Source organism: Notamacropus eugenii, chromosome 6, assembly GCF_028372415.1.
Source record: "Notamacropus eugenii isolate mMacEug1 chromosome 6, mMacEug1.pri_v2, whole genome shotgun sequence".
Lineage (NCBI taxonomy): Eukaryota > Metazoa > Chordata > Mammalia > Diprotodontia > Macropodidae > Notamacropus > Notamacropus eugenii.
In genome coordinates this window covers 96967888-96980159 of record NC_092877.1, presented here as the reverse complement: position 1 = coordinate 96980159, position 12272 = coordinate 96967888, and the positions used below count along the sequence as shown (strand labels likewise).

At 36.9% G+C, this 12272-nt stretch overlaps 1 protein-coding gene across 2 annotated transcripts in view; it reads right to left on the bottom strand.

Moving 5' to 3' along the window:
• The window catches only part of GRXCR1 (glutaredoxin and cysteine rich domain containing 1), a 225062-nt gene that overhangs the window by 35666 nt on the left and 177124 nt on the right, over positions 1 to 12272 (bottom strand). The window contains exon 2 of one of the 2 annotated variants that reach the window (XM_072620623.1): positions 2997 to 3239. In XM_072620623.1, the coding sequence (XP_072476724.1) occupies positions 2997 to 3239 (243 nt within the window). Of the gene's footprint in view, positions 1 to 2996; positions 3240 to 12272 lie in introns of those variants that run through there. The other variant, XR_011969565.1, reaches the window with a different exon arrangement.

Below are 12272 nucleotides of genomic sequence, written 5' to 3'. Positions count from 1 at the left end.
AAATGCTATGGGGGTCAGACTATGAGATATTCCAATATATTGAAACATTCCCCTGCCCTTCCCCCCCCCCCAAAAAAAGAACTGCCACATTCTCCCTGATATTTTGCAATTTAAGACTTTCTTAGAGTGATCTTCCTTGTTAAAATGCAAATAACCTGAAAAAGATTAGACTTTAAACCCTATCAATCATTTACACATTAGTGTAAATGTAGACACTTTCCTGTAAGCAGATATTGATAAGAGAGGAGAGAGAGAACCTGAAGATACAATAGCACGTGACAAGATAAAAGAATGCAGGAAGAAGAGCCTGGGGCATCTCAGGACAAAGTCTGTCTACTCCATCTTTCTTTCTCCGGGGCTGGCCCTCCGTAGGGAGGCTATATCATCTCTTGGCTTACAAATGATACACTTTAATTTTTCCATTTTCCCAGCTTCGATTTTCAGAAGCATAAGATAAGATGAGAAAGTACATAAAACCATTCTGTAACTCAGTACATTTTTAAGAACATTAAATTTGAGCCACATTCATGAAAAATCAAAAGAGCCAGTTACTAAACAAACGTAAATGTCCAATATCCACCTATTATTTGACAATCTTTGCAAACTTAGAATTAATTATCAAGAGATCATCTCCTTACCCCAAGGGTTTTTTGCCACCCATTTTTCTTTTAGATAATCTTAATGTACAAGAAAAAATGTCTATAAAATTAATTAAATAAGCTAATAAGATATAAAATAACAACCAATAATTTATAGATTGCCAAAGGGAAAAAATATATAGACATAAACTTTCACAAAATGATAACATAGTTTTACTGGCTACATGTCCATTTCTTGTCCTTGGCCATTTTTGCACTCAGCATACTTTTGCCATTGAGCTTTAGTTATAGGGCAACCCCACAATCTTAGTGCAGCTTATCTTAGTGCAGTTCTAAGGTGCACTAAGATTGTGGGGATAGTCTGAATATGGATAGTATACAATATCTATATAAGATATATAACACTACATGTAGCTATGTATCATAACTATATATATGAGTATGTATATCTTTATACATGTATGTGTTGGCAATGTATATATTTGTATATATTTATATACACATGCATATATGTATGTATATATGGGTTTGTATGTGTGTATATGTATATATGTGTGTGTATATGGGTATATGTGTGAGTATATGTATATACACACATATACATATATATCAGTATCCGTGTTGTTCATTTCTCTCTGCACTCTATATCTTTTTTCTATCATGCCCCCAAATCTCTTCAACATGGAAATTTAGTCCAGTCCTATAATTCACACATAGGAAATACCATCCAGTGGCTCCCTGCAGATGCTCACTTTGTTTGAATGATTATCAAACAGCCTGTGTTTAAGGAGGTACCTAAACCAGACATGTCTGTATTCCTCTCCTGGCTGCATTTTCCACCTCCTTTTTTCAGCTTCCTTTTAGTTGTGGTCTTTCCCTAAATGAGTCGTCACCCTAAGTGAGCACCTTCAAAGACCTTGGCCTAAAGGGCCCAAGGTCTCCCAGTGCATCCTGGGTCATCTCCAGTCATCCTGAGGAATATCTGGTCACTGGATTCAGATGGCTCTGGAGGAGAAGTGAGGCTGGTGGCCTACAACAGCCCTCCCTCACTCAGAACAAAGTACAGTGCAAGTCATGTCATCATTCCTTTGATGGCATGGTCTTCTTTGGCAAAGAAAGATGAACACAAGTCTTTCCCTCTCAGAACTGTAAGCTCCCTGAGGGTTGGAATTGTTTCTTTTTGCTTGTATTTGTATACCCAGGCTTAACACAATACTTAGCACATAATAAGTGCTTAATAAATGTTTATGAGCTGATTGACTAAGATTTCTTCATTCAGAATCACTTAAAATTCATTTGGATATGTCTTATTATGGATCCGTCACGTGTTATAAGCCTTAGGAATACCAGTGGGCAGATTACTTGCTCTGCTTATATGCATACAAGGTCAAGAGAATTAGAGAAAAAACTCTTTCCACGTTGGATGAACTAAATCAGCAGAATACATGTGCTACAAAAGTAGAACATGTGAAAGAAAATGAATTAGTTATCATTCATATTTTTATCTCATCATCTCATAATGATCAGAAAATGATTTAAATAACAAAAATATTATATTCTTCATATTTATCATTTTATACCCCAATGATATTCTATCAGAATGATATAACTTTTTTTTCAATTGATCTCCATTCTTTAGACATTTGAATAGTTTTCAATTCCTTGCTATTACAAACAAAGGTATTATGATTTTTTCTCCTGAGGAGAATCTTAAGGATATTCTTCTAATGTTATTATTTCAGACAAGGATGATAATTTTAATAAGAACATTTAATTAAATTATACTTTTCATAGAGATGAGAAGAATGCATGCTGTATTTTTGCCAGGGATGATTATTTCATTGAGTCTGCCTTAATCTTACGTCTATTTGTTTCCCATGGCTAACATGGTTAGATTCAAGAATAGATTTTTAACAAATAGCAATCTGAAAAGTCTGTCCTCCTAAGTCCCATTTTATAGTAATTCCATTTTACTTTTTATGTTCACTAGGTAGGAACCAGAGCACCAGGTGACAGGCCATAATAAAATCATGTGTATCTTTTAAAGAATGCATCTTTTTACTTGCACTGAAAAATCCTAATTCTAATGTGGCTCTGAAAAACTTCCTCATATGGAGTCATGTCAGCCACCAAACTTGTTCTTTTCCATTAGTAATACATTTCAAAAGACAATTTCATGCTGACTTTATCTTATTCTCAAGCTTCTCAGGGGATGAACAGTCTATAAACTCATTGATTTGGAGTAGAAATAAGTCTTTCATTCCCTCTGCGTCAAGTTCCAAAGGAAAAAAAAATTCTAGCTTGTATTTTCCTTTCATCTTTCCAAGGGCTTCTAGAATTCTATATATCTTGTACTAGGGTTTTAAAAGAGCCCAATTTCCCTTATAGAGTACTTACCCCAAGGTAATGGCCATCAATAAACACAACAGGCAGAGAAGGTGCTTCGGACACCCTTCTGCATCTCTCATCAAGCTCTTTTCCATATTCGCCATTCAGAGCAATATTTTTCTCTTCAAATTTGACTCGATGATTCTGGAAGATTTTCCTAACAAGTTCACACCTTTCAAAAGTTGTCCTTACCACACGAAGGCAAGTTGTGTAAATCACTATCCGATCAAATTCTAGATCAGTTGATGGTTGCTGGAAAGGGGTGAAAATGTAAATTTTTATGTTAATCATAGGAAGACAATTTCTATTTTATATATTGTGTTTTAAGCCTAAACAGTCAATCCACCTACATTCTTATGACCAAATCAGAGTATTATAACTACTCATTGATAGATTTTAGCCTTGGATTCTGTTTCATGACATTGAGTGAAGCTTTCATCCTACAGATTAGAGGAAGTGTTATCTTAACACTTAAGTATTTTTTTCATTATTGTGAATTTGGATGTAAAGAATCATTCCCTTTGGGAGAGGATCATTTGGGAAAGGATATGAACCATGTATAGCACTCATAGGCCAATAGAAAAATCCTTGCTCTGGATTCAGAGGAACTTGTTTCAATTCCTACCTGTCATACATTCTACCAGTAAAATCTTGGGTAAAGTCATTTAAATAAATCTGTCTCCTTATCTATAAAACTAGAAAATGAAGGATGTGGTAGGAGCAATATTTATCCTGTAGGCTAGGTTAATTACTTCATTTTTCCCTTAAAAGGTATAGAAACTATACTTGAGCAAAATCCAAGACTACCATATAGTTTCTTGGTTGCCTGACCAAAGTCAGCCCTTAAGGAGGAAGGAATTGCTCTTCCCTAAGACTTCTGACCAAGTGACCAGCACAACCGTCGAAGAAGTAAGGAAGACGTACCCTATTGAGCAATGCTGCATCTTTACTACATATCCATTTCCTGCTGTGCCTAAGCTATCCTCTTTCTGTTAATTGTTAGATAGACTATGTGAGTCTCATTTCATTATAGTTCATAACTTATGCTGGCTTGAATCAGCTCTACCTAAAACAAAGGAATTAGACTAGATGATCTTTGAGATCCCTTTCAGCTCCCTATCAGTGATGACCCTCAGAACAAGGAAGACATTGGAACAAATATCTGGGACAAGTATCCTGTGCCAGGGGTCACACAATTAGTAGGTGGCTGAGGATTTGAACCCAGTCCCTCCTGATTCAGGGCAGTGTTCTATATACTATGCCATACTATCTCTTGTGAATCTTAACCAGGGTATAGTGATGCTGTACAAGTTTCAAGTGATAATTATGAAAAAAATCATTAAGATGAAAATTCCACATTTGTATAGCACTTTCCGGTTTTCCAAGTGCTTCTACATATATTTTCTCATTTGGTCTTAATAAGAATTTTGTGGGGGGGAGCATCATTATCTCCATTCTACATGAGAAAGACACCAAAGCTCAGAGTTTAAGGGTCTTATAATCACGTAATGGTATAATTAGAGCAGGATAGGACTTCAAGTGACATCTAGTCCATTTTATAGATGTGAAAAGTTGTCCAAGGTAACCCAGCCAATTACAACCACAGCCAAGTCAATCCAAGGCAAACTTATAATTTGAGAAGGACAACTGAGATTTTGTCCTAGGATACTGTGAGGCATCTTGGATAGAGTGCTAGGCTTGCAGTCAGGAAGACTCATCTCTCTGAGTTCAAATTCAGCCTCAGACACTTACTAGCTGTGTGACCCTGGACAAGTCACCTAGCTGTATTTGCCTCAGTTTCCTCATCTGTAAAATGAACTGGAAAAGGAAATGACAAACCACTCCAGTAGTTTGACAAGAAAACCCCAAATGGCGTATGAAGAGTCAGACAGGACTGTTAACAACTAAAGAACAAAACCAGCATCTAGGAGAGGGAAGTTTTCTCCCTATAGCAATCCTCCACCTAGGGAAAGGGAGGGGAGTAGAGGCTCCACATCCTCACAAGTTTGTCATTTCTTAAGTAATGGAGAAAAATGTGGTCCAATAAAGAAATGATGCCTTTTGGACCCAAGTCTGGCCCCAAGCAAAGGGCAAGCAGAGCTTGCAGGTCATTCAGAGGAGCACAATAGGTCTTGTCTATGGTCCACACAAGGAGAGGGAACACCTCAGGGCCACTGGACCTCCAGGAAAAGGGGCAGGGTTACATTTCTCTGATTCATGTTCAATTCAAGGAGAAACACAGCACAGAAACCATGTAATCCTGAGACAAGGCCTGACCTAGGAAGCAGCACCCTGAAAAAAGAGATGTGAAATACCCAGGCTGCATGTGGTCCAAAATCACCTCCCAAACCAGATTAAAATATAACTGGTAAATACTTAACAAAATAAATTTTAAAAATGCAATAAAACATAGACAATGTGTAGTTTTTCTCCATGGCTTACAGGGATCCTTATGTATAGTTTAGTGGCCTTCATTTCCATTTGAGTTTGACACTGCTGACTTGGATCACAACCTCCACTCTAAAACTGAATTAGACCTAGAGTACTGAATACTTAGTTATGGCTTTTACCCCAGGTCTTCTGACTCCAGCTCCAACACTATGCTACATTTCTCTCCACAGTTATTCATAAAGCTGAGTCACACTTCTGAGATGCTCTGTAAAACAGAATGAAGTGGAAGGAATTTCTTGTTCTCTATTCCAGGATTCCCTCAAAGTTAAAAGAAAAGATATGGCCCATGACATGTGAATCTATTTTTTAATAAAAGCACCTTATAATTTCATAGTAAACACTCTTTAAGAAAACATATTTTTACGAATGTGCTCCTACAAATGCTAGCAGGGAAGGATGATCAGTCATCTATCTGAATCATAAACCAATCCAAGTAGTCATTGCTGTTAAAGCCAGTTCAAACAAAATTATCCCATCAGGAAGTCCTTAAATCAGGGGTGGGGCACCTGTAGCCTCAAGGTCACAGGTGGCCCTCTAGGTCCTCAAGTGCAGCCCTTCGACAGAATCCAAACTTCACAAAACAAAACCTTTTATTGAGGGACATGATAGGGCCTAAAACATGAAGTTAAAAACAAGATGGTCTTTAACCTGACAGAGAAGCCAACTGACAGAAGACTGCATCTGATGGAGGGATGATATATAAACATCTCCCCAGTTTTTAGTTTTTTCACCTCCTTAAATTACTCAATACTATCTTCATCCATGTTCACATTGTGTTCTCCCAGAATAATGCAAATTCCTTGAGGGCAGGCACACTTTCATTTTAGCTTTACTGACTTCAGTGCCTAGCACATAGTAGGTACAAAGTAATTACTTGATGGATTTAATTAAGGCATTCAGAAAATAACAAGAGTACTTACTCTGGTGAATCACTATACTAGGCTAACTATGGAATGCAATAGGGTATTTGCTATGATGGTAAACTCACTAGATTGAGAGTCAGGAGAGTGAAGGTTTAATTCTGATTATTAATATCATCAACTAGCTCATACAATAATTACTTAAATTTTGTAGCACACTTTAAGGTTTGCAAAGCACTTGACTTACACAAATTTTGTGAGGTCGACAGTACACATATTATATTCTCATTTTATGGTCGAAGGAACAAAGGCCTAAAGTTGCCCAAGAGCATGTAACCCAAGTGCCAACGCCATGATTTGATTTTAGGTCTCTCAATTCCAAGAACATCATTCTTCAGAATGGCCATGTGGCTTCTCTTTAGCTGTATTTTTAGCAGTGTTCAAAGTGATGTTGCTCAAAGAATATGAAAAAATGAAGAAAAGAAATTAACCGTTTGAGGATTACTAGAAAGATCACTGAATTTTAAGTGCTAAACTTGGAATTGTGGGACTAGAATTTAAATCTTAGCTCTGGGCCTCAAGTTTGCTCATCTGTAGCATAAGGGGATTATAAAAGATCACCTTTGCTATCAGGTTCCTTCAATTCTAAATCTATAATCCCATGATCTTTGAGAGAGCACTTTGAGTATAGTGATAGAGATGAAAGCCAGGGGATTGAGGAAACAGAAGATAAAAAAGGAAATGAAGGTATCAGGTAGATACATTTTCAAGAACATTTCCCAATTACAAAAATGTAAACCAGATTTGGGCTTGAGGGCTCCAAGTTTGACACTTCTGTTCTAGAAAATTAGAGGAAATGATTCCTATAGCAAGATTCCGTAGGGAGAAGGCAATAGTAGCACCCAAGTACAATGGCATGAAGGACACAGCTCTCTATAATTACAGGGAAAGAGAAGAGAGTTGAAATGATCCTAATACTCAAAAAATGAAGAAGGTGGGCAATAGTTCATGTCCAAAGGCCTCCATCTTCTCAGTGAAGTTGGAGACCATCATTTATCCTATGTAGACCTCTGTTTCCTCACTTACAAAGTGGGCAGGCTTGGCTTGCTGATCTCTAGAGTCCATCTTGCCTCCAGAAATCTGGAAAACTTGTGCTGAATAGTATAGTACTCAGTACAGCAGACTCCAGGTAATTGAAACCAATAAATGTGAGGCTGAAATAATCACTAACAAGGACCACAAACCTTGGACCACAGATATAAAAGGCACTCATGACTGAGCCCAAAGAGGGTTAGCAATTTTCTCTTTCCAAAAGATCACAGTCTCACCTATGTCCCCATGTCCTAATCAACTGACCTGTATAGTATTCATGATTCACCGTATGAGATGTGGGACACTAGCCTCAGGTCTCAGTCTCAATCATAATAAAGAATCAAGTTTGGCAATTAACTAATTTTCTTTTCAATCTTTAACTGACAAAACATCTTTTCGTTGTTTATATTATGTGAATTATGAGGGGCTATCTCTCTGAGACACATATGACTAATCTAAGTGCTTCCAGCTCTGCCCCATCTCTTTCCTTTTTGGAGAACTTAGAGCAGATTTGCACAACCTGCAGCTCACGGGCCACTATATTTTTTGAGAGCCACCCAAAATCTTTTGGCAAGTCACAAGCAACCCATGGGCTACAAGTTGCACAAGCTTGCCTTAGAGGAACAATCTGGGGGTGATTTATATAATATGACTCAGCTTCCCCAGAAGAAAAGAGAAAGACAAATGGAAAGATATTTTAGAGAGTCTCTCTCCAAACCCCAAATGATCCAGTAAGTGATGCCAACAGAAGGAACTTATACCCAGACTCTGAAGCAAAAAGAAAATAATGCTTGTCGGTTCTACATGTAAGCTGACAGCAGAAAAGAAACAGAATTGCTTGAGTAGCTTTTGATAGAAGTGTTCCAATAGCCCTCTACAATATCTTCTGGTACTGTGGGAAAGGGTTATAAAATTCTGAGAGGTTAAAATAAGCCAGAACCCCTCAATGCCTTCAGAGGTATCAATCAGCTTTAACACTGAGGACTGCTTATTATGTTATAACCCCAGGCCAGCTGCTCAAGAGCTGGTATTTGGAAAGGAGGTAAGTAGTACCAGATCTGTTGGATAAGATTGGTAAGACAGATCTACACACCTTGAGCCATGAGCAGAAGGCAGCAACTTTGGAACTGTCGACCAATGATGCAGTGGCATCATTGCCAATGACAAAGCAATGACCATATTCCAGTCATTCCCCTTGCTAGGGCCCCTCAGGTTCAGTATTATGAGTCATGGGGGCTATATAAATCAGTTGGTCAGAGGCAACTTACTGGAAATGGTTGTTATTCAGTTGTTTCAGTTTTGTCCAACTCCTCATGGCCCCCTTTGAGATTTTCTTGGCAAAGATACTGGAGTGGTTTACCATTTCCTTCTATAGCTCATTTTACATAAGAGGAACTGAGGCAAAGAGGATTAAGTGACTTACCCAGGACTGCATAGTCAGCAAGTGTCTGAAGTCAGATCTGAACTCAGGAAGATGAAACCTGTCATTCTATTCATTGTGCTACCTAACTGCCTCTGACTGGAAAGTATAAGATCTTAATTCTCTATGGCCTCAAATGAGTGTCTCTATGTCTTTGACTGTGTGAACAAAACAACTCTGTATTGAAGTCTTATAAGCCTGAGCAATTGTATGGGTTTCCAAATTCCATTTGTAAAGGGTCAGGCAGGTATATATAGAAGAGGTCTCCAAAAGAAATCCAAGCCCCTTGTGTCAGAACGGGGGCTCTGATACAAATGTTACAAATAATTAGAAGCTGGTACAATACACAGCACTACCAAAATTATCCACATATTTCAAAAGCTGTGTGGTCCTGTGTTTTCCTTTGTCATTTGCGGCTAATAATTCCTTTCCACCTTTTGTGAAAGCAGAAAAATTTGGAGCCAGGTCACCCTATTTCCACATCACACTGATTACATAAGACCTGGGTCCTAGGACAAAGCGTTCACAAGCCCTGAATATCCATTTTCTTTATGTCTCTGAAACACAGTGGAATTAGATGGGGAGGAGCAGAGATACATATCAATAGGCTGAAAGTTGCATGTTTCCTACTGAAAGAAACCATAAAAGAGACAACAGATTCACAACTGTGGACAACAGAGGATGCTCATCTTCTTGCCTGGTCAACAGCCTAAAAAGACTTGGGCTTGATAATTAAGTAATCAATTAAGTAAATTCAATTTTTTTTTCACTAATTGTTTACTAGGAGGTAAGCTGATGAAAATATTTGGGGATAACTTTTGAAATTAAAAATAATATTTATAAAGTGCTTACTATGTGCTTTTCTAAGCCTTTGCAAACATGAATTCATCTGATCCTCACACAACACAGGGAGGTAGATGCTATTATTATCCCTATTTTACAAATGAAGAAATGGAGCCTGAGGAGCCTGGGTGTCTTACCCAGTATCATACAGCTATTAAATGTATGAGGCTAAATTTGAACTTGGTTCTTCCTAACTCCAGTAACAGCATTCTCTCTACTGCACCACTTACCTGCTTTGAGTTATTTGTAATATGGCACTTGATCTGGTAATTTAAGCAACTATACAGTTCAAAGAACTTATAAGATTAAAACTGTATAAATGTAAGAATAAAACTATATGAGACTATAAAGTATATCAAGAATGAGCTATGAGAATAAAGCCATGTATATTGTATGTATATTCTATATTGTTTAGAAATATGAATGTTGACCTTTCATCTCCTGTATGTCTGAGAAAAAGTAAACAAGAAAATGAGAATGGTTGCTTGCTTATTTTATAAACAAGTGTCGATTTTGAATCACAAAATCAGGGCTAGGAGGAAACTAACTCAAAGATGACCTAAGCTAATCCCCTCACTTTAGAGATAAGGAAACTGAGGCCCAAACAGGTTAAATAACTTATCAAAGGTCACAAGTTGACAGAGATGTGACTAGAATCCAGTTCTATTAAGTCTTCATCTTACGCTCTTTTGACAACTCCAGGTCAAATGTTATTTGCATGTAAATCTACTACTTGAAGTTTTTCTTTTTTTGATGAATTTAATATTTAAAAAATTATTTACCAGCATTTTATTTAACTTAAATTAATTAGATTCAGCATATGCATATTAGACTTTTATCAAATTACATAATGGTCATTTCAAAATCAATTCCTTAAAATTAATCAGGATATTTTTGCAAAGAAGAATACACACACACTATCAAGACCCCTTAAGAAACTTCAAGCTATGTGAAACTGAATGAAGGGATTAAAGGTATAAAAAAGAAATTATGCACAAAATTAGAATAAAAGGCATTGAGACTGGATAAGGAAGAAATATCTGATGGTGAAGGTTTCTGAATCCTGAAATATAATATTGAAAGAATTCTATAAAAACAAATACATGAGTGGCAAAGATGACAAAGGGCAATAATAATAAACGTGAGACCTTGAGAAGACAGGCACACTAATGCATTGTCCTTAAGGCTTTGAACCAGACAAACCATTCTCAAAAACAATTTGGATCTATATTTTAAAAATCGCTAAATTGTACTACCCTTTGACCCAAAGTTACCACTACTAGGCTTACATACCAGTTAAGGAAACAACCAAGATAAAAGTTCTATATTTGCAAAAATAATATAGCAGTATTACTATAAATTGCTAAATAAATAAATAATTACTATAGCAGTAATTTCTGTGGTAGCGAATAACTAGAAGCCTAGTGGTTAGCCCTTAATTAGGGAATTACTGAATAAGACGTGGTATATGCATGTAATGAAATATTACTGCACTCTAGAGAAATGGCAAATGTGAAGAATTCGGACAACATTGGGAAAGACTTGTATGATGCAGAGTAAAAAATAAGCAGAATCAGAACAACTGAAGTCATGACTGCAACTATATAAAGGAAAACAACACTGAAAGACATGAGAACTCTAAGTAGTACATTTACCCATCTTTACATCAGAGGGTGGATATTGAGGCACGTCTCTTTCCTCTTGGCAGAGAGAAATGAGACTCATGATGACAAAAAATGGATGCCAGAATGCTTTTATTTGCTTTTGCTGAATTATATGTCTTTGTTACAAGAGAAGATTGATGGGGCAGGTGGTCATTAGAAAATGCCAATTATTTTTTGGGTTTGGTTTTTTTTTTAGCATCAATAAGTCATTTAAGGAGTATCATTTTGGTCCTTCTTTCCTTCTTTCCTTTTTTCCTTCTTGTCTTCCTTTTCTAAAGCAGTGTATCTCCCTATTCTTTCTAGGCAAGTTGGATGTAGTCTAGTCTAGTGGGATAAGAATATAGTGGACAATTTCTGAATATTTTTTTCAGAACTGGAATTTGGAATCAGAGTTCTAGGACTTGAGTTAAGTTCTAGGACTTCGGTTGAAGTTCTAGCTCTGTCATGTACATAAAAAAGCTAGGGAAAGTCATCTAGCCTCTATAAAGATCAGTTTCCTCACCTTTCAGTGAGATAATAGCAACAATGTTTGGACTAGTTCTCTTATTTACAAAGTTATTGTGAAGATAAAATGAGATTATGTTCATAAAATACCCTGTAAAAGTGAGTTCTTATAGGTTCTCCAGACTTTTTGGGCTGTCCAACAGTCACAGAAGACCTCTTCAATAGTTCTCCATGCCCAGACAGGTAACCACAACTCTGGGAACACTCTAAGGCACTTCTGGATTCAGATATGAGTAAGTGTACATCATGAGCACAAACGTCCCTGCCTGCATGTCTCCAGGAACAAATTAGATTTGTTTCAGCTGTTGCTGGGTGGCAAATTGGAACAGATCCAATTAATTTTTGGTGAGATAACTAATATGACTTAAAGAAATTGTCTTGTTTGCTAACATATGCTACCACACATCTAACAATATGTCATAACAAGTACTTCTGTTTATAAAACACCTAT